Here is a 22,723-nt window from a genome sequence, read left to right as displayed (position 1 = left end):
ACCCAAGCTTCACTGTAAATTTGCTGTTTGTTCTTGCAGAATTCATTTAGCTCTGATAAGGGCTCGCTTCAAACTGATGTCTTATCCTTCTTAGTGCCTCAAACTACATCCTGTTCACTCATGTTATAGCAAGTTACTGTGAGTTTATTTTGGTGCACAAAAATTTTTTTAAATCCATGCAGTTTTTTTCATAATACACATTTTCCATGAACTTTTTGAAGACCCCTTGTAGATGTCTGTTGTTTAAACCACCCAGTTTACAGTAATTTTTTTTTTTTTTTTTGAGATGAAGTCTTGCTCTATCACCCAGGCTGGAGTGCATTGGCGCAACCTCTGCCTCCTGGGTTCAAGCAATTTTTCTGTCTCAGTCTCCCGAGTAGCTGGGATTACAGGCACGTGCCACCATGCCTAGCTAATTTATGTGTTTTTAGTAGAGACGGGGGTTTCACTATGTTGGCCAGGCTGGTCTTGAACTCCTGACCTTGTGATCGGCCCGCCTTGGCCTCCCAAACTATTGGGATTACAGGCGTGAGCCACTGTACCCAGCCTGTAGTAATTTTATAGCAGCCCAGGCTAAGATGGCCATTTCTGTGTATAAAAATGTCATATGCTGAGCAGGCCTGCAACTGTGAGTAAAAGTCTGCAAAGAGGCCGGGCAGTGGCTCATACCTGTAATCCCAGCACTTTGGGGGGCCGAGGCAGGTGGATCACCTGAGGTCAGCAGTTTGAGAATAGCCTGACCAACAAACATGGTGAAACCCCATCTCTACTAAAAATACAAAATTAGCTGGGCGTGGTGGTGCATGCTTGTAATCCCAGCTACTTGGAAGGCTGAGGCAGGAGAATCACTTGTACTCAGGAGGCAGAGGTTGCAGTGAGCCGACATCGCGCCACTGCACTCCTTTATGGGTGACAGAGCAAGACTCCATCTCAAAAAAACAAAACAAAACAAAACAAAACAAAACAAAACAAACAAAAACCCAACAAGTAGGTCGCAGTGGCTCACTGCCTGTAATCCCCACTTTGGGAGGCTAAAGTGGGCAGATCACCTGAGGTCAGGAGTTCAAGACCAGCCTGGGCAACATGGTGAAACTCTGTCTCTACAAAAATACAAAAATTAGCCGGGCATGATGGCGGGTGCCCGTAGTTCCAGCTATTCAGGAGGCTGAGGCAGGAGAATCGCTTGAACCTAGGAGGTGGAGGTTGCAGTGAGCCGAGATCACGCTATTGCACTCCAGCCTCCATTTCAAAAACAAAACAAAACAAAACAACAACAAAAACTCAAAATAGATATTTTAATTTTATTTTATTTATTCGATTTTATTTTATTTTAATTTATTTTTCTAGAAACAGGGTCTCGGCCGGGCGCAGTGGCTCACGCCTGTAATCCCAACACTTTGGGAGGCCGAGGCGAGCGGATCACGAGGTCAGGAGATCGAGACCACGGTGAAACCCCGTCTCTACTAAAAATACAAAAAATTAGCCGGGCGTGGTGGCGGGCGCCTGTAGTCCCAGCTACTCCAGAGGCTGAGGCAGGAGAATGGCGTGAACCCAGGAGGCGGAGCTTGCAGTGAGCCAAGATTGCGCCACTGCACTCCAGCCTGGGCGAAAGAGCGAGACTCCATCTCAAAAAAAAAAAAAAAAAAAAGAAACAGGGTCTCATTCGGGCCAGGCATGGTGGCTCACGCCTGTAATCCCAGCACTTGGGAGGCCGAGGTAGAGGTGGGCAGATCACCTGAGGTCAAGAGTTTGAGACCATCCTGGTCAATGTGGCGAAACCCCATCTCTACTAAAAATACAAAAATTAGCCGGGTGTGGTGGCACACGCCTGTAATCCCAGCTACTTGGGAAACTGAGTCAGGAGAATCACTTGAGCAAGGGAGATGGGAGTTGCAGTGAGCCGAGATTGTTCCACTGCACTCCAGCCTGGGTGACAGGGCGAGACTCCATCTCACAAAAAGAAAGAAAGAAAGAAAGAAAGAAACAGGGTCTTACTCTGTTACCCAGGCTGGAGTACAGTGGTGCAATCATAGCTCACTGCAGCCTGGAACTCCTGGGCTCAAGTGATCCTGCTGCCTCAGCCTCCTCAGTAGCTCGGACTTCAGGCATACACCACCATTCCCAGCTAATTTTTAATTTTTTTTGGTAGAGATGAGGGTCTTGCTATGTTGCCCAGGCTGGTCTCAAACTCCTGGCCTCAAGCGATCCTGCCATGTCGGCCTCCCAAAGTGTTGGGATTACAAGTGTGAGCCACTATGCCTGGCCTAAAATATAGATATATGAAAATATATAAGAAATGGGCCTCCCAGGAATTAAGGTGTTTGTGGGAGTCCTGGTCCCCAGTTTTTCTGCCAACACTCCCTGTTCCCACACATGACCTGGTTCAGACCCCAAACAGCCAGGCCCAAAGGACAGGTGAGGCAAGGCGAGAACTTGTGCCTCCCCGTGTTCCTGCTCTTTGTCCCTCTGTCCTACTTAGACTAATATTTGCCTTGGGTACCGCAAACAGGAAATGGGGGAGGGACAGGAGTAGGGCTGGGCGGAGGGTAGGGTAGGACCAGAAGCCTGGCTAGGCCTGGCCTGGGGCAGGCAGCCAGGGAGAAGGAGGGCCCTTCAGTGGAGACCCAGGGATTTGGAGTAGCCCCTGTTCTGGGACAGGCGCAGGTCCTGGGAGGTGACAGAAGATAGACTAAAGGCCCAAGAGTCCCTGGACCTGACTCCTCCCAGGCAGCTGCCACACACAAACACACCTCCAGGCACGCTGGACAGGAAGGAGGAGAAATGGGCCCCTCCTCCAGTGGCTGAGAAGCTGGGGTAAATGTTGGCTGTTCCTATCCCTGGTGCATCCCATGGCGAGGGGCAACTTCCATCAGGCCACACCTTTTATCTTTGTCTCTATTTTTGATATCTGTGTATTGTGATTACAATAACCCCCACACTGGCCTATATGTGCAGATCTGATTAAGAACTTACGATATTCCATGGACGTTCTGTTCCTAATCTCCTTTAGTCCTCGCAACAAAGTATTATTCCCATTGTATAGATGAGGAAACTGAGGCACACAAAGATGAAAAGCAACCACCGCTGTGTGTTAGGATTGGAAAGAGCTCCAGGAAAGTCTCGTAGCCCCACTGGCCAGAATGGGCTAAATCTCAGAGAGGGAGGGTGGGAGATGGGGGTGACAGTGACCTCTTTTGTGACTCCTCCTAGACCATCCATCCCTGCTCCCAGGAGGACCCGTCCTCCCAGATGGTGGGGGTGGACAGGAGGACTATCTACCCACCCGTCCCCATGGCCCTGACCCTCTGACCTCACCCTCTCCGCTGATTTCTTCATGTTAGTTCAACATTAACCCAGAGGGGTCAGGACAGACAATTCCTCAGTGACCCAGGAGCTGACACACTATGGCGCACGTCCGAGGCCTGCAGCTGCCTGGCTGCCTGGCCCTGGCTGCCCTGTGTAGCCTTGTACACAGCCAGCATGGTAAGGGGGTGCTTGCAGGCTGGAACAGGCTGGAGGATTGGGGTGTGGGCCCATGGGCCAGGGTCCCCTGGCTGGACAGAGCACACAGAGCTGGTCCCTAAGTAGGTCTCAGCCCCAGGCGGCCAGCTTAGGGAAGAAGTCAGGAGCTCAGGGCTGGACAGAGAATGGCTGCTTCTCTCTTCCAATACAGGGAGCAGGCTGGGGGCAAGGGGCAGTGTAGGAGGGGCACAGGGGGCCACATTTAGCAGCCTTCCAGGCACTTCCACCAGCCCAGACAGCCTCTCTCAGAAGCCCCCACAATGGCCAAGACCGCCTGTTCCTGAGGCCGCTGTCCCATGAGCCCCCCCCCGCCCCACAGTGTTCCTCGCTCCTCAGCAAGCGCTGTCGCTGCTCCAGCGGGTCCGGCGAGCCAACAGCGGCTTCCTGGAGGAGGTGCGCAGGGACAACCTGGAGCGAGAGTGCGTGGAGGAGACGTGCAGCTACGAGGAGGCGTTCGAGGCTCTGGAGTCCTCCACGGCTACGGTGAGCCTGGGCTGCTCAGACGGTGCCGGGGCCCCAGAGCGGGCCCAGGTCTAGACACTTCCACAGAGAAGCAAGAGAGGAACGCCACAGCCCCTTCGCTGCTCACAGCCTCATTTCAACTCTGAGCCCCTCCTCACGGGGCCGGCAAGAGGAGCAGCCTCAGCCTTTCCTGGGGGTCCCTGTGCCTGGACTGTGTCCCTGTGCAGCTCCATGACATGGGGAGGCCTCCACAGTCTTCAGACATCCGCCTGCCCTGGGGCTCTGTGTCCACATGGCCTCCTCAGCGGCAGCCTCCCACACCACCCTTGAGGGGTGGGACTCCGGGGAGGCCGCCACAAGCCCCCGGGCTCAAGACTCAGTGTTCCCGGAGCTCTGTGTCGCCTTTCCTGTCTGTAGGGCTCTGCCAGGGTCCCAGGCCCCCTCTCCTCCCACCCCCCCAGGCTTGTTCATTCTCGGTCTGTGTGTGTTGGAGGAACCCCCCATCCTCAAATACTCTTCTCCTTTTGGAAACAAAAGTAGGAAACTCTGCTGCAAACCTCCCCAGAGCCTGCCCCCTGCGTGACCAGGGGTAAAGGAAAGTGTGAGGAGGAGACATAACGTTTACTAATAAACAACACAGAACAGGAGCTGCCGTAGCCTCACTCCCAGCCCTTGTTTTTCAGGACCTGTTCTGGGCCAAGTACACAGGTGAGCCCCGGGGAGGATTTGCCCCAGGAAGGGAGGCCTGGGGACCCCGGTGAGAGAATTCTACCCAGAGAATCTTCTGCTGCACCCAGCCATCCACCTGTCCACCGCTTCCCCACTCCTTCCTCGGTCCCTCCCATCTGTCCGTCCATCTCTCTGTTTCTCACCAACATCCCATCCACCCTTGACTCCAGCCCATCCTGGCCATACCCCAATCCCAAAGGTAAACACCTGGGTTTTTTCCAGCTTGTGAGACGGCGAGGACGCCTCGAGATAAGCTTGCTGCATGTCTGGAAGGTGAGCAACTGACACGGGGTTGGGGGGCAGGACATGGAGGGGAGCCTCGGAGAAGAGCTCAGGGGTGGGTTTGGAGTGTGGCTGGTGGAGGCAGAGGCAGTCCCCAGCGTCTGACATTGCTCCCATTCCTGGGGTCAAGATGTCTCTTTGTAGCTGGCTCTGTGTCTGGCATGCGAACGAATGAATGAATGAATGGACTAATGAATTCATGTTTTTGTTTTGTTTTGTTTTTTTGAGACAGAGTCTCGCTCTGTTGCCCAGGCTAGAGTGCAGTGGCACGATCTCGGCTCACTGTAAACTCCGCCTCCCGGGTTCAAGCAATTCTCTGCCTCAACCTCCCAAGTAGCTGGGATTACAAGTGCCCGCCACCACGCCTGGCTAAGTTTTGTATTTTTAGTAGAGACGGAGTTTCACCATGTTGGCCAGGCTGGTCTTGAACTCCTGACCTCGTGATCCACCCACCTCGGCCTCAAAGTGCTGGGATTATAGACGTGAGCCACCGCGCCTGGCCATGAATTCATGTTTAAGGCTTCATTCTCCTTTGCCTGACCCGAGTCTCTGCCCCCACCTAGTCAGAGCTCTGATGATGTCACATTCCCCTTCTAGCTTTAGGTGTCACTGCACCAAACAGGAATCCAAACCCCCAGCTGCTCTGACACCAAGGACTTCCCTAAGTGTGCCAAGGTGTTTCTAGCACCTGGCCTTGCATATGCTGTCAATTTCCTCTGGAGCAACCATCACATCTACTGAACACTTCCCTATCCTTCAAGGACTGCTTCAAATGTCGCCACTTTTGCTGAGACTTCAGGGAGCACCCTCCCTCCTGCACTGTGTTCTGAAGGCACCTTTAGCATGACAAAAATGGAACTCTTTGTTTGTTTGTTTATAAGAGACAGGGTCTCCCTTTTTTGCCCAGGTTGGTCTTGAACTCCTGGGATCAGGCAATTCTCCCATCTCAGCCTCCCAAAGGAGTAGGATTACAGGTGTGAGCCACCGCGCCTGGCTGCCGTACTTTCATTTTTTTTTTTTTTTTTTTTTTTTTTGAGATGGAGTCTCGCTCTCTCGCCCAGGCTGGAGTGCAGCAGCGCGATCTTGGCTCGCGGCAACCTCCGCCTAGCAGATTCAAGCAATTCTCCTGCCTTAGCCTCCTGAGTAGCTGGGATTACAGGCACACACCACCATGCCTGGCTAATTTTTTGTATTTTTTAGTAGAGACAGGGTTTCACCATGTTGGCCAGGCTGGTCACAAACTCCTGACCTCAGGTGATCCACCAGCCTCGGCCTCCCAGAGTGCTGGGATTACAGGCGTGAGCCACTGCACCCAGCCTCATTTGTTAAATTACGTACTCAACAGACATTTTACAAAGTTCCTGCTATGTGCCAGGCACTATATCAGGTGCTGGGGATTTTAAGAGAATCAAATACAGTCTCTGCCTTCAAGGAATTCACAATCTCAAAAGAGAACAAAAATACAAAATATTAAAATGATTGCGGCCGGGTGTGGTGGCTCAAGCCTGTAATCCTAGCACTTTGGGAGGCTGAGGTGGGCGCCCAGGCCAGGGGTTCGAGACCATCCTGGCCAACATAGTGAAACCCCCACCTCTACTAAAAATACAAAAATTAGCTGGGGTGTGGTGGCACGCGCCTGTAATCCTAGCTACTAGGGAGGCTGATGGGGGAGAATTGCTTGAATCTGGGAGGCAGAGGTTGCAGTGAGCTGAGATCGTGCCACTGCACTCCAGTCTGGGCAACAGAAGAGGACTCCATCTCAAAATAAATAAATAAAAATAAATAAATAAAGCGATTGCAAGAAAAGTTCTGTTCAAGGCACCAACAGAACACAGGAAAATGAGTGTCTGGTTTGCCAGAAGAATGAGAGATGGCTTCCCAGGAGAGGCAGAGTTCTGCCTGGCCTGGTGGGTTGCATGGATGAACAAACGAGTGGGCATTCCAGTCAGAAGAAACAGCCCGTGGAAAGACCCAGAGGCATGAGGAGCCGAGCTAGCAGGGACAGGTAGACCAGGGCCAGTTGAAAAGGACCTTGGTCACTTTTTCATCCTGCTGGCCAAGAGAAGTTACAGAATGGAAGCTCCATGAGGGCAGAGCTGTGACTGTCCTATTGGTTGATGTGTGCTGAGCACCCGACAGTGCCTGTCACATGGTGGGCACTCAGCAAATATTTGGAGGCCACTGTTGAGTGAATGAGAGAACTGCTGGATGCAGAGGAGGAGGGGCTGGGTGAATGCAGGTTAAGGATTGTGGACCTGCATGAGCTTGGAGGCGGGGGATAGACAGAACTTTGCAGGGAGAGAGGAAATAAGTCCCCAGGCTCCAAGCCTGACCGGGGTGGGGTCTCCGCAGGTAACTGTGCTGAGGGTCTGGGTACGAACTACCGAGGGCATGTGAACATCACCCGGTCAGGCATTGAGTGCCAGCTATGGAGGAGTCGCTACCCACATAAGCCTGAGTGAGTGAGGGGCCGGCCTTCCCACCAGGGGCTGAGAACAGGGAGCAAGGATATCTCGAGCGCAACAGCTTCCTGTTGGGCAATTTCCTGTTCCAGAATCAACTCCACCACCCATCCCGGGGCCGACCTGCAGGAGAATTTCTGCCGCAACCCCGACAGCAGCACCACGGGACCCTGGTGCTACACTACAGACCCCACCGTGAGGAGGCAGGAATGCAGCATCCCTGTCTGTGGTAAGGCCAAGGCCCGGGGGCTTCATGGGGCCTGGCAGCCTGGGATGGGAACCGAGAATGCTGGCTACCCAGGGACAGTGGCTCATGCCTGTAATCCCAGCACTTTGGGAGGCTGAGGCAGGCAGATCACCTGAGGTCAGGGGTTTGAGACCAGCCAGGCCAACATGGCAAAACCCCGTCTCTACTAAAAATACAAAAATTAGCCAGGCGTGGTGGTGGGCGCCTGTAGTCCCAACTACTCGGGAGGCTGAGGCACGAGAATCGCTTGAACCTGGGAGGCGGAGTTTGCAGTGAGCTGAGATCGTGCCACTGCACTTCAGCCTGGGCGACAAGAGCAAAACTCTGTCTCAAAGAAAAAAAAAAAAAAGATGCTGGCCACCTTCAGAGCTGGCGTCAGTCATTCCGATGGTATCTGTGCCTGTTACTCAGTAAAGTCAGGGAATCAGGGGATCTGAGTAGGGGGATCTGCCAGCCTCCTCCCCCCGCTCCCCACTCTTGACTTCCTTATGGTCCAGGCTGTGGCTCATTCCAAACATGCCCCCTTTCTGATCAAGGCGCTCCTCCCGCTGGGAAGCCTTCCCTAGCCATTTCAGTCCACACGCCCTGTTCTGAGTAGCACAGAGCAAGCCTTGTCCAGTTTGGCCCTGCGGGATCCTGTCATTATTATTTTCCCTGGTGTGTTAAGTAGCTATAGCCACCCCTTCCCCGAGGCAGACCACAATAAGCATTTCTTTTCCGCACGAGGGTTGGCAGGTGTGGCTGCACTCGCTAATGCATCTGTAGGGTCAGCTGACGGACGTTGGCCCTGGCTGGGTGGCTCTGATTCAAATAATGGGTCCAGCTGAGCCTGCCTCCTCGTTGAGGGTTGGGCCTAGATCTGCTCCACGTGCGTTCATGCTGGGGCTGAGGCTGAAAGACAGAAGGTACCCGGGAAAACTCTTATGCTGATGACAGACACAGAAAACAGTGAACAGAAGAGCGTCTTTTGTCCTGAAGGCCTAGGCTCAGAACAGGCACAGTCAGCCCTGCCCACGTTCCATTGGCGGAGCAAGTATGTGTTCGAGGCCAGGGTCAAGAGGTAAACTACACCTCAGCCTGTAAAATCACAGAGCAAGGGATGTGGATGCAGGCAGGGGTAAAGAATTTGTGCCGGTTACCAGTCCACAAACATGGGTTAGTGTTTGTTCTCTAGGCATCCCTGTCGGGCGTATTGCTCGTTCCTGGGGTTGGCCTTTTTTTTTTTTTTTTTCTTTCTGAGATGGAGTCTCACTCCCTCGCCCAGGCTGTTGGAGTGCAGTGGCGCTATCTCAGCTCACTGCCACCTCTGCCTCCCGGGTTCAAGCAATTCTCCTGCTTCAGCCTCCTGAGTAGCTAGGATTGCAGGCGTGTGCCACCATGCCCAGCTAATTTTTTTTGTATGTTAGTAGAGATGGGGTTTCGCCATGTTGGCCTGGCTGATCTCGAACTCCTGACCTCCGTTGATCCGCCCAGCTCGGCCTCCCAAAGTTCTGGGATTACAGGTGTAAGCCACTGTGCCTGGCCCCTGGAATTGGTCTCATAGCAAGTTTATCGCAACAAAAACAGCTACCATTTACTCCCCAACCCCCTAACACACGCACACACACTGATGATAAATAAGTTGCAGGCTTGCAGAAATTGACCCATCCAGGTGAACAGCCTAGTGATCCCAGCAAGCGTTCTGCTGTGCCGCTATAAAAACACGACTCCTCCAGCCGCTCTAGGCAGCCGCTACCAGTTGATTACAGATGGCCTAGGAGGCCAAACCTGGTTACTATCTCTGGTTTATTATGTGCCAGACACTTATGCTGTATATTTTGTTTAATCCTCTCAACAAACCTGCAAGAGTGGCATTAGTAACCCCTTTAAAGGCAGACAGACAGAAGCCCAGAGAGGTTAAGTAACCTGAGGTCACACAGACAGAAAGCAGCAAGACTGGGGTTCACACCCCTGTCAGTTCCGGTCCATGTGTGGTCACACTCACTCTGCTGCCTCCTTGCCCCTCACCCACCAGGCCAGGATCAAGTCACTGTAGCGATGACTCCACGCTCCGGAGACTCCAATGTGAATCTGTCACCTCCATCGGAGCAGTGTGTCCCTGATCGGGGGCGGCAGTACCAGGGGCGCCTGGCGGTGACCACACATGGGCTCCCCTGCCTGGCCTGGGCCAGCACGCAGGCGAAGGCCCTGAGCAAGCAGCAGGACTTCAACTCAGCCGTGCAGCTGGTGGAGAACTTCTGCCGCAACCCAGACGGGGATGAGGAGGGCGTGTGGTGCTATGTGGCCGGGAAGCCTGGCGACTTTGGGTACTGCGACCTCAACTATTGTGGTGAGCTGCCTGGGTAGGGGGCCTGAGATGCAGGGACAAATCCTGGTGGGAATAACAACAGTCGCTTCTGCTTATCAAACACTTACTGCATTGAGTGTGCTCATTACAGCCTTATAGTAACCAGGTGGGGGGGTAAGGTCCTGTGCCCATTTCACAGATAAGTACACTGAGGCCATAGGAGGTTATTGCCTAGTAGCCCAACTGTGCATGCACGCTTAACCTCTGCACCAAATGGCCTCCAAGGCCTGTAGGGGAATTGGGGGGATCTAGGGGATGGGTGAGGAATGGCCCAGCCCAATCCCAGCTAGTGCCCGGGTCCCAACAGAGGAGGCCGTGGAGGAGGAGACAGGAGATGGACTGCATGAGGACCCAGACAGGGCCATCGAAGGGCGTACCGCCAGCAGTGAGTACCAGACTTTCTTCGATCCGAGGACCTTCGGCTCGGGAGAGGCAGGTGAGGTAGTGGGCGTCCCAGGGGACGCGGGGCTGCGGGGCTGTGGGGCTGGTGGCCAGGACTTGCCCCTCACTGCTTGGCTTGCTCTGTAGACTGTGGGCTGAGACCTCTGTTCGAGAAGAAGTCGCTGGAGGACAAAACCGAAAGAGAGCTCCTGGAATCCTACATCGATGGGCGTATTGTGGAGGGCTGGGACGCAGAGATCGGCATGTCACCTTGGTGTGTCCCGGAGTCCTGTGCTACCATTCACTCCTGGGGGCATGTGTGCTGCTGGCCCCCCACCCTCGGACCCTGCCCGCAGCCCTGGGCTTTACAGATGACAACAGCTGAGCATCCAGGATCCCACCAACTCCACACAGCAGCCACATGAGATGGGTTGTTTACTTCTTTTTTTTTTTTTTTTTAGGTGGAGTCTTGCTCTGTCACCCAGGCTGGACTGCAGTGCTGCAATCTCAGCTCACTGCAACTTCTGCCTTCTGGGTTCAAACGATTCTCTTGCCTCAGCCTCTTGAGTAGCTGAATTTACAGACATGTACCACCACACCCGGCTAATTTTTGTATTTTAAGTAGAGACAGGGTTTCGCCATGTTGGCCAGGCTGGTCTTGAACTCCTGACCTCAAGTGATCCACCTGCCTCAGCCTCCCAAAGTGCTGGGATTACAGGCGTGAGCCACCACACCCTGCCCATGGGTCCTTTACTTCTAAGCAGATGGTAAAGCTGAGACTCACGGAGCTGGTGGCTCACCTCCATGCACTGCTAATGGGTTTGAATCCAGTTCTTCTGATTCCAGAGCTGTGCTATGCTATGTGAACTCTGGACTGGAAGGACCTAGTTAGGGGGTGCAAAAAGCAGGAGGCAGGTCAGGCGCAGTGGCTCACCCCTGTAATCCCAGCACTTTGGGAAGCCAAGACGGGAAGATCACTTGAGGGGAGGAGTTCAAGGCCAGCCTGGGCAAAATGGTAAAACTCAGTCTCTACTAAAAATGCAAAAATCAGCCAGGTGTTGCAGCACGTCCCTGTAGTCCCAGCTACTAAGGAGGCTGAGGCGGGAGGATCGCCTGAGCCCAGGAGGCTGAGGCTTCAGTAAGCTGTGACTGTACCATTGCACTCCAGCCTGAGTGACGAGTGAGACCCTGTCTCAAAAAAAAAAAAAAAGTGTGAGGCAGCCCCTCAGCATCACATGGAGGCTCCAGGCCCCAAAGGCGGCCAGCCCAAACTTGGATCTGGGCCCCGGAGGCAGCTCTGTCTAGCTAGGTTCTTAGACCTGGGATTCTTACTTCTAGGGCTGGTGTAGAGGCAGCCCCCTCACCCTCAGCTCCTAATGCTTCCTGCTGCCCCTCCCAGGCAGGTGATGCTTTTTCGGAAGAGTCCCCAGGAGCTGCTGTGTGGGGCCAGCCTCATCAGTGACCGCTGGGTCCTCACCGCCGCCCACTGCCTCCTGTACCCGCCCTGGGACAAGAACTTCACCGAGAATGACCTTCTGGTGCGCATCGGCAAGCACTCCCGCACCAGGTACAGAACTGGTGGCCCGTGGGTGTCTGGCAGGGGTCTGAGTCCTCCAAAGCGACCATGAGGGGCCCGGGTGGCTCGGGGACACATAGGATGTTCTGTATACCCCCCAGAATATGACATCCCAGCAGTCTCTGCTGGAAAGTCCATTTGGTCACGTCCTGACTGAGGCTTGGAGCTGCGGGGAGAAATCCGTCTGTCTCCTGGTTCCTCCAACACCAGGATATGGCCCATGTGGGCGTCTCTGAAAATAGAGTCTGTCTGGACCAGGGCGTGCAGCCTGTGCCCCTGTTCCTGTCCTCCTGGCTGTCTGACTCCAAAGCCCTGCACGGCTTTAGGTCCAGGAAGAAACAGCCAGGGGGCCGCCACGGCAGGAGCCAGCCCTATCCCCTCCCTGGTGGCCTGCAGGACACCCTGTCTCCCAGACCCCAAGGGCAGGCAGTTTCCTGCTCCTTGCTGGGTGAACCTGCAGCTTCTCCATTTCTCTCTCGGGGTCTCTGCAGGTACGAGCGAAACATGGAAAAGATATCCATGTTGGAAAAGATCTACATCCACCCCAGGTACAACTGGCGAGAGAATCTGGACCGGGACATTGCCCTGATGAAGCTGAAGAAGCCCGTTGTCTTCAGCGACTACATTCACCCTGTGTGTCTGCCGGACAGGGAGACGGCAGCCAGGTGGGCCACCAGATGCTTGTTAGCTGAGGGGCGGAAGCCAAGTTCTGGGCCTGGCTCTGATACCAAGTAGCCTCGCAGGAGCCCTTTCCCTTTTCCAGGCCTTGGTTTCTTGGAGTGAACCCCAAAGTTCTTTTCAGCACTGGCGTTTTATTTTTTATTTATATTTATTTACTGACGGAGTTCCACTCTTGTCTCCTAGGCTGGAGTGCAGTCGCGCGATCTCGGCTCACTGCAACCCCACCTCCCGGGTTCAAGCGACTCTCCTGCCTCAGTCTCCTGAGTAGCTGGGATTACAGGCTAATTTTTATATTTTTAGTAGAGACTTGTGGGTTTCACCGTGTCGGCCAGGCAGGTCTCGAACCCCTGACCTCAAGTGATCCGCCCACCTCGGCCTCCCAAAGTGCCGAGACCACAGGCGTGAACGTCCGTGCCCAGCCAGCACTGGCGCTTTAGATTCTGGTCTCTAAGAAATGGCGTTGGGGCCAGGCGGCTCCTGTGGGGGTTGGCTCTCACTAGGCCCTTCTTCCTTCCCCGAAGCTTGCTCCAGGCTGGATACAAGGGGCGAGTGACAGGCTGGGGCAACCTGAAGGAGACGTGGACAGCCAGCGTTGGTAAGGTGCAGCCCAGCGTCCTGCAGGTGGTGAACCTGCCCATCGTGGAGCGGCCGGTCTGCAAGGGCTCCACCCGGATCCGCATCACTGACAACATGTTCTGTGCTGGCAAGTCTGTGCGGGGCGGGCTGAGGGAACAGTGGGGCCCAAGCTGGGAGAACTGAGTTGTGCCTGGGTTCAAGCCATGTGACTTTGAGCAAGTTGCCTAACCTCTTGGTGGCTCAGTTTCTTCCTCTGTAAAATGGAGGTAAAAGTCTCTATCCCATAAGGTTATGGGAGGGTTAAATGAAGTAGCATATATTCATGTACTTGGCATAGTATCAGTCACCAGTAAGCTCAGATGGCAGCAAGAGGCTGCAGGTAGGGAAATGCCATTCATTCAGTCACTCAGCAAATATTTATTGAGCGCCTATCACATTCCAGGCAGCATTCTAGGGTATACAGCAGGGACCCAGACCAACAATGTCTGTGCCCTCAGAGAGCTTCCTTCCTAGGAGGAGGGCACGTCCATAAACAGATCTAGAACAGCAATCCCTGAACGGTGCTGTGAAGAAAAATGAAGCACAGGGAGAAAGAAAGGCTGATGAGGTGGGCTTCTAAATAGGGTGGCCAGATGAGGCGGGCAGATCACTTGAGGTCAGGAGTTCAAGACCAGCCTGGCCAACATGGTGAAATTCCGTCTCTACTAAAAATACAAAAATTAGCCGGGCCTGGTGACGCATGCCTGTAGTCCCATACAGGTGATGTCTGCGCAGGGACTGGAAGAGGAGAAGGAAGGAGTGAGCAGGCATATCTAGGGGAGGGGCACCGCAGACTGGGGGCATGGCAGGATGGCCGGCGCTAAGGCCTTGAGGTGGGAGCACACTTGGCTTGTCTGGGGAGCAGTAGGGAGGCCTGGGGGGCTGAGGAGGGGCAGCAGTGGGTGAGGGGAGAGAGGGGGGCAGGCAGAGGACAGCCACTTCTTTTAGGGCCTGGAAGGACTTTATTGAGTGAGATGGGAAGTTACTGAGGGGCTTGAGGCAGGTTAAGAAATGATGTGACTGCCTTTAAAAAGTAAAAAACAAAAAAATTTAGTGTAATTTCAGACTCACAGAAAAGTTGCAAAAATAATACAAAGATTTCCTGTATACTGTCATCCAGATTGTCCTCCATTCTGTGGATGTGTGGGAGTATATATATATATATATATATATATATGCATAGTTTGAGAGCAAATCGTGAATATGGTTTCTTTTTACCCATAAATACTTGAGTATTTCCAAAAAAAAAAAAATACCCCAAGAATGTTCTCTTATGTAACCACAATACAAATATTAAAACCGGGAAATTTTTTTTTGACATAGCTTTGCTATCACCCAGGCTTGAGTGCAGTGGCACAATCTCGGCTCACTGCAACCTCCTCCTCCCAGGTTCTAGCGATTCTCCTGCCTCAGCCTCCTGAGTAGCTGGAATCACAGGCATGTACCACCATGCCTAGCTAATTTTTGTATTTGTAGTAGAGACAGGGTTTCACCACGTTGGCCAGGCTGGTCTTGAACTCCTGACCTCAGGTGATCCACCTGCCTCGGCCTCCCAAAGTGCTGGGATTACAGGCGTGAGCCACAGCACCTGGCCCAAAACCAGGAAATTAATGATGATACAATATTATTGTCTAATCTATAGACCTTATTCAAATTTTTGTTAGTCTTGCTAATGTCTTTTATAGGAAAAAAAAAAAAAAAAGCGTGTTTCTCACCCAGGATTCAATGAAGGATCTTTCTTTGTCTTCTATGACCTTGACATGTCTGATGAGTGCGGTCTGGTTATTTTGTACACTGGCCCTGTATCCGGGTTTGTCTAAGGTTTCCTCACGGTCAGGTTCGGGCTCAGTGGTGCCGTGTCCTTCTTGGTGCATCCTGTTAACTGGCACGTGAGAACAATTTGTCTCATATGTGGTGAGCCTAACTCTGACCTCTTGAGGAAGCCAATGTCTGCCAAGTTTCTTGCTGTAACTTCTGTTTTTCCCTTTGTAATTAATAAGTATCTGGTAGAGAGAAACTTGGATTTTTTTTGTGTGTGTGTGTGTGATGGAGTCTTCCTCTATCACCTGGGCTAGAGTGAGTGGTGCGATCTCGGCTCACTGCAACCTCCATCCCCCGGGTTCAAGTGATTCTCCTGCCTCAGCCTCCCAAGTAGCAGGGATTACAGGCATGTGCCACCACACCCAGCTAATTTTTGTATTTTTAGTAGAGATGGGGTTTCACCATGTTGGCCAGGATGGTCTCGAACTCCTGACCTTGTGATCTGTCTGCCTCAGCCTCCCAAAGTGCTGGGATTACAGGTGTGAGCCAACACGCCTGGCCTACTTTGATATTTTGTATTCTGTTTGTCATCAAAGCCTTCTCCCAACTAGGGTGACTACCAAATGGCACTTACCTAATTCTGTCATTCCTTCTACATTTGTTACTTTATTGCTTTCCTTCCTTTCATTCTATCAGTGTGGACTTAAGGATCCTTACTTTATTCTAAGGGTTCACCTTTTTTTTTTCTTTTTTTTTGAGATGGAGTTTTGCCCATGTTGCCCAGGCTGGAGTGCAATGGTGTGATCTTGGCTCACTGCAACGTCCGCCTCCCAGGTTCAAGCAATTCTCTTGCCTCAGCCTCCCGAGGAGCTGGGATTGCAGGCATGTGCCACCACGCCTGGCTAATTTTTTATATTTTTAGTAGAGACAAGGTTTCACCATGTTGGCCAGGCTGGTCTTGAACTCCTGACCTCAGGTGATCCGCCCGCCTCGGCCTCCCAAGGTTCTGGGATTACAGGCGTGAGCTACTGTGCCAGGCGATACTTTGTTACTACTGTTATTTCTTTTGATGCTCAGATGATCCCAAGTTTGGCCAGTGGGAGTCCCTTCAAGCTGGCTTCTGTGACTTGGGGAGATGTTCTGTCATTCTTTGAGTACTTTCTTTCTTTCTGGCATAGCAAAATGTTTCAGGTTGATCCTACTTTCCTGACTGTAGTGTTGGAACCAGCCATTTCTCCAGGGAACCCTTCTAGTGGAGAGTGGAATTTAGAACAGCGATCTGGGTGCTGGTGTGTGGACATTGCTAGTGGGATGTCATTACTTCTAGGCTCTCTTAGTGGACAGAACCAGAAAAATTATACGATGCATATACCAATATCTCTATCATCTATATAAAAAACCGTGAGTTCCTACTGAAACCTCTAATTCCATTCGGACACCACAGGATTAATTCTAGCTTTTCCTTTTCCATATTTGTAACTCTCTCTGTTGACAGTAAGAAACCTGACCCTCATTATCTATAATGCATTTGCCTATTTGAACAATACCAGAATATAGTTTCAAAATCCTCCATCCATAACACTATTAAAACCAATCCTATGGCTGGGCTCGGCCCGCTGCAACCTCTGCCTGCTGGACTCAAGCCAACCTCCAGCTTTAGCCTCCCGAGTAGCTGGGGCTACAGGCACACACCACCATGCCCAGCTAATTTTTGGTAGAGACTGGGTCTCACTGTGTTGCCCAGACAGGTCTTGAACTCTGAGCTCCAGTGATCCACCCAACTCGGCCTCCCAAAGTGCTAGGATTACAGGTGTGAGCCACCATGCCTGGCCTCTCCTAGTAAATTTTTAGAAGCGGTGGTGTTAGGTCAAAAGGCAAACATGTATGTCATTTTTTAGAGATTTTAAAATTTCTTTCCATAAGGGTTTACCAGTTTGCATTTCCATCACAGTGTATGAGAATGCCTGTTTCCCCACAGCCTTGCCAAAAGAATGTCACAGTTTAAAATTTTTACCACTCTGAGAGGTGAGAAATAGCATCTCGAAACTGTTTTAATGGACATCTTTCAAATTGAAAATGAGGTTGAACATCTTATCGTATCATTAAGGACCATTTTTTTTTTTTTTTTTGAGTGGGAGGGATTCCTGCGCCTTCCCCTAGGGTGTGCAGTAGCGCGATCTCGGCTGACTGCAAGCTCCCCCTCCCAGGTTCACGCCATTCTCCTGCCTCAGCCTCCCAAGTAGCTGGGACTAAAGGCGCCTGCCACCCCGCCTGGCTAATTTTTTTTTTTTTTTTTGTATTTTTAGTAGAGACAGGGTTTCACCGTGTTAGCCAGGATGGTCTCGATCTCCTGACCTCGTGATCCGGCCGCCTTGGCCTCCCAAAGTGCTGGGATTACAGGCGTGAGCCACCGCGCCCGGCAGGACCATTTTTATATAATTTTTTCTTTTTTTTGAGACAGAGTCTCGCTTTGTCACCCAGGCTGGAGTGCAATGGTGCAATCTTGGCTCCATTCCCTGGTTCAAGTGACTCTTCCCTGCCTCAGCCTCCCGAGTAGCTGGGACCACAGGCGCATGCCTGGCTAGTATTTGTATTATATAATTTTTTTGTGAACTCTCTCTTCATGGTTTTTTGCCCATTTTTTGGTCCCTTTCTTATCAATTTTTGTGAGTTCTTCGTATTTATATTAGGCCTTTATTTGTGATATACATTGCAAATGTTTTCTCCTAGTTTGTCAGTTTTTTTAACCTCATGTATAATTTTTCTGGCCATGCAGTTTAAAAAATTACTAGGTAGTCAAATTTATCAATCATTTATTTTATTAAGTCTGGATTTTGAATCAGAGTTAGAGAAACTTTTCCTGGCCGGGTGTGGTGGCTCACACCTGTAATCCCAGCACTCTGGGAGGCTGAGGCGGGGGGGAATCATCTGAGGTCAGGAGTTCAAGACCAGCCTGGCCAACGTGGTGAAACCCTGTCTCTACTAAAAATACAAAAATTAGCTGGGCGTGGTGGCTCACGCCTGTAGTCCCAGCTACTCAGGAGACTGAGGCTGGAGAATTGCTTGAACCTGGGAGGCGGAGGTTGCAGTGAGCAGAGATCATGCCGCTGCACTCCAGCCTGGGCGACAGAGCAAGACTCTGTCTCAGAAACAAAACAACAAAAAACAACAGAAAAACCTTTCCTGATAGCTAGGTCATTCAGGAATTCACTCATGTTTTCTTCTAGTACCTGATTTCATTTTTCTGCACTTAGATTCTTGACTCATACGGAGTTTATTTTTGTATCTGATGTAAGGCATAGATCGAATTTATCATTTTCCAAATGGCTAACCAGCTGTCTCTAAACCGTTTATTAAGAATTATTGGCCAAGTGCGCAGCTCACACCTGTAATCCCAGCAGTTTGGAAGGCTGAGGCAGGATTGCTTGAGGCCAGGAATTCAAAACCAGCCTGGACAACATAGCAAGACCCCTGTCTCTGCAAGAAAATATTGGTCAGGTGCAGTGGCTCACGCCTGTAATCCCAGCACTTTGGGAGGCTGAGGCGGGTGGATCATGAGGTCAGGAGATAGAGACCATCCTGGCCAACATGGTGAAACCCCCGTCTCTACTAAAATACAAAAAATTAGCTGGGTGTGGTGGCGCACACCTGTAGTCCCAGCTACTCAGGAGGCTGAGGCAGGGGAATCACTTGAACCCAGGAGGCGGAGGTTGCAGTGAGCCGAGATCACGCCATTGCACTCCAGCCTGGCGACAGCAAGACTCCATCTCAAAAAAAAAAAAAAAAAAAAAAGTATTTTAAAAATTAGCTGGGCATGGTGGCATGTGCCTTGTAGTCTCAGCTACTTGAGAGGCTGAGTTAGGAGGATTGCTTGAGCCTAGGAGTTCAATACTGCAGTGAACTACGACCGCACCATTGCACTCCAGCCTGGGTGACAGAGTGAGACCCTGTTTCTACTAAAAAAAAAAAAAAAATCGGCTGGGTGCGGTGGCTCACGCCTGTAATCGTAGCACTTTGGGAGGCCGAGGCGAGCGGATCACCTGAGGTCGGGAGTTCAAGACCAGCCTGACCAACATGGAAAAACCCCGTCTCTGCTAAAAATACAAAATTAGCCAGACATGGAGGCACATGCCTGTAATCCCAGCTACTCAGGAGGCTGAGGCAGGAAAATTGCTTGAACCTGGGAGGCGGAGGTTGCAGTGAGTTGAGATCCCTCCATTGCACTCCAGCCTCGGCAACAAGAGCAAAAACTCCATCTTGCCGGGCGTGGTGGCTCACACCTGTAATCCTAGCACTTTGGGAGGCCGAGGTGGGTGGATCACAAGATCAGCAGATCGAGACCAGCCTGGCTAACACGGTGCAACTCTGTCTTTACTAAAACTACCAAAAATTAGCTGGGTGTGATGGCACGCACCTGTAGTCCCAGCTACTTGGGAGGCTGAGGCAGGGGAATCACTTGAATCCGGGAGGCGGAGGTTGCAGTGAGCCAAGATGGCACCACTGCACTCCAGCCTGGCAACAGAGCGAGACTCTATCTCAAAATAAATAAATAAATCTATCTTTGAACTAGTGATTTGAGATTTCACCTTTATCACATTCTCGATTGTATTTTCTTTTCATTTATTTATTTGAAATATAGACAAGTCTCCTTATACTGCCCAGGCTGATTTCGAACTTCTGGCTGGGCTCGAGCAATTCTCCTGCCTTGGCCTCCCAAACTGCTGGGATTACAGACGTGAGCCACCATACCTGACCTAGTTTTAGTTTTATTTTTTCCTGCATCCAGCTAATTTGATTTGATTTGTAGAGACACAGGGTCTTGCTATGTTACCTAGGCTGGTCTCGAACTCCTGGGCTCAAGTGATCCTCCTGCCTTGGCCTCCCAAAATGTTGGGATTACCAGCATGAGCCACAGTGCCCAGCCCCACGTTCTAGATTTCTATGGATATAGTTTGCTTAAGGATGAGTATGTTTCTGGACATTCGACTCGGCTCTCCTGGTCTGTTGTCTGTGCACAGCGTCACATTGTTTTAATGATAGAGGCTTTAGTGTACATAGCTGGGAAGGCTAATGTTCTCTTTTAGTTTTTCTTTCCAGTGTTTTCCTGGCAATTCTTGCATGTTTGTTTTTCCATATGAACTTTAGTGTCAACATGTCTAGGTCTATAAAAAAGCTTGGTGGTATTTTTATTGGGATTATGATACTTTAATAAATTAACTGGGAGAATGGACATATTTTTGATGTTGAGTCATTTTATCCAAGGATAAGAAACGTCTTCCTATTTGTTCAAGTCTATTATTGTATCTTTCTTGACTGCTGCAATGTATTCTCTTATAATTTTTTCTCTTGGTATCTTATTTTATGTATTTGTAATATCTTATTTTTCTTGAGTAAATTAGCTAGTGGCTTGCCGATTTTCTCAAATATCTAGGGATTTGATTTATGAAATTATTAGGCCTATTATTCTTTTTTTTTGAGATGGAGTCTCTGTCACCCAGGCTGGAGTGCAGTGGCGCGATCTCGGCTCACTGTAACCTCTACCTCCTGGGTTCAAGTGATTCTCCTGCCTCAGCCTCCCCAGTAGCTGGGATTACAGGTGCACGCCACCATGCCCGGCTAATTTTTTTATATTTTTAGTAGAGACGGGGTTTCACTATGTTAGTCAGGCTGGTCTTGAACTCCTGACCTCGTGATCCGACTGCCTCGGCCTCCCAAAGTGCTGGGATTACAGGTGTGAGCCACCGTGCCTGGTCTTTTTTTTCTTTTTTTTTTTTTTTTGAGACAGAGTCTCGCTCTGTTACTCAGGCGGGAGTGCAGTGGCGCGATCTTGGTTCACTGCAACCTCCACCTTCCAGGTTCATGCCATCCTCCTGCCTCAGCCTCCCAAGTGGCTGGGACTACAGGCATGTACCACCATGCCCAGCTAATTTTTTGTAGAGACAGGGTTTTGCCATATTGCCCAGGCTGGTCTTGAACTCCTGAGCTCAAGTGATCCACCCGGCTTGGGCATGAGCCACCTCCCTTGGCCTGGTCCAACTTTTTAAAAGCATTATTCTGCCTGTTGGGCGGACAATAGATTGTAGGTGGGCAAAGAATGAAGGAAAGTAGTGGTTCAGGAGCTGGAGCTAGTAGTGGTGAGAAGAGGTTGGACTTGGGGTCTATGTTGAAGGTAGAGCCAACATTTGCTAGGATTGGATATGTAGGGTGAGGAAGTGAGGACAGCAAGAATGACTGGAGGGGTAAGTGCACTCTCACCAGCTGTGTCTCATGAAGGGGTGTGGCTGGGCTATGAGCTACGCTCCTGAGCACAGACGGCTGTTCTCTCTCAAGGTTACAAGCCTGATGAAGGGAAACGAGGGGATGCCTGTGAAGGTGACAGCGGGGGACCCTTTGTCATGAAGGTAAGCTTCTCTAAAGCCCAGGGCCTGGTGAACACATCTTCTGGGGGTGGGGAGAAACTCTAGTATCTAGAAACAGTTGCCTGGCAGGGGAATACTGATGTGACCTTGAACTTGACTCTGTTGGAAACCTCATCTTTCTTCTTCAGAGCCCCTTTAACAACCGCTGGTATCAAATGGGCATCGTCTCATGGGGTGAAGGCTGTGACCGGGATGGGAAATATGGCTTCTACACACACGTGTTCCGCCTGAAGAAGTGGATACAGAAGGTCATTGATCAGTTTGGAGAGTAGGGGGCCACTCATATTCTGGGCTCCTGGAACCAATCCAGTGAAGGAATTATTTTTGTGTTTCTAAAACTATGGTTCCCAATAAAAGTGACTCTCAACGAGCCTCAATGCTCCCAGTGCTATTCATGGGCAGCTCTCTGGGCTCAGGAAGAGCCAGTAATACTACTGGATAAAGAAGACTTAAGAATCCACCACCTGGTGCACGCCGGTAGTCCCAGCACTCAGGAGGCTGAGGTGGGAGGATCGCTTGAGTCCAGGAGGTGGAGGCTGCAGTGAGCCACTGCACCCCAGCCTGGGTGATAGAGTGAGACCCTGTCCCAAAAGAATCTACCATCTTCAGAGCCCTGTGGCTACAGTACCTGGCCTAGGATCTTCTAACGTGGTTTTCCTCGGGAAGGGACCTGAGATAGGGATCTTTAGCACCCCCCCCTTAATGTTTTTTTCTCCTCATTTTTCAACACATCAGAAAACAAATAGGACAGAGTTCCTTGGCCTCATTCTTTGGTTCTGGTTGACTGAAAGGCAGTGAGCTTGCAGGATTTGGCAGCCCAGGGCATCAACTTGATCAAGGGGGAAGGGATTCAGAATTACTTGTAACATGCAGGACCTGCTTTTTAAACAAGAACACACATTCCCGTAAGTCTGTTTTCTTCCAACATAGCGGTCAGTATTGTAAGCTCTAGGGACTTGGGTTTTTCAAGTCAGCTGTGCTAATTCCAGACAGGAGTACAGCCACTTTTTTTCCTCCTTTTTTTTTTTCCCTCCTCTTTTTTGAGACAAGGTCTTGCTCTGTTGCCCAGGCTGGAGTGCAGTAGAGTGATCATGGCTCACTGCAGCCTTGACCTCCTGGGCTCAGGTGATCCTCCCACCTCGGCCTCCCAAGTAGCTGGGACTACAGGCTTGAGCCACTATACCCAGCTAATGTTTGTATTTTTTTGGTAGAGCCATGTTGCCCATGTTGGTCTTGAAT

The 22,723-nt window shown here is 51.1% G+C and overlaps 1 protein-coding gene across 1 annotated transcript; it reads left to right on the top strand.

The window, feature by feature from the left end:
- The first annotated feature begins 957 nt into the window (after nt 1-957).
- Nucleotides 958-22,411, top strand: F2 (coagulation factor II, thrombin). Its single transcript, XM_032166059.2, has 14 exons — nt 958-3,483; nt 3,824-4,005; nt 4,668-4,692; nt 4,936-4,986; nt 7,348-7,453; nt 7,550-7,686; nt 9,719-10,033; nt 10,359-10,487; nt 10,580-10,706; nt 11,832-11,999; nt 12,500-12,673; nt 13,211-13,392; nt 21,396-21,466; nt 21,613-22,411. The coding sequence occupies exons 1-14, from the start codon at nt 3,405-3,407 to the stop codon at nt 21,754-21,756; spliced, it is 1,890 nt and encodes a 629-aa protein (XP_032021950.1). The 5' UTR covers nt 958-3,404; the 3' UTR covers nt 21,757-22,411.
- Nucleotides 22,412-22,723: the final 312 nt, after the last annotated feature.

This window comes from Hylobates moloch, unplaced genomic scaffold, assembly GCF_009828535.3.
Source record: "Hylobates moloch isolate HMO894 unplaced genomic scaffold, HMol_V3 SCAFFOLD_11, whole genome shotgun sequence".
NCBI classification, from domain to species: Eukaryota; Metazoa; Chordata; class Mammalia; order Primates; family Hylobatidae; genus Hylobates; species Hylobates moloch.
This window is presented reverse-complemented; position numbering and strand designations above follow the sequence as displayed.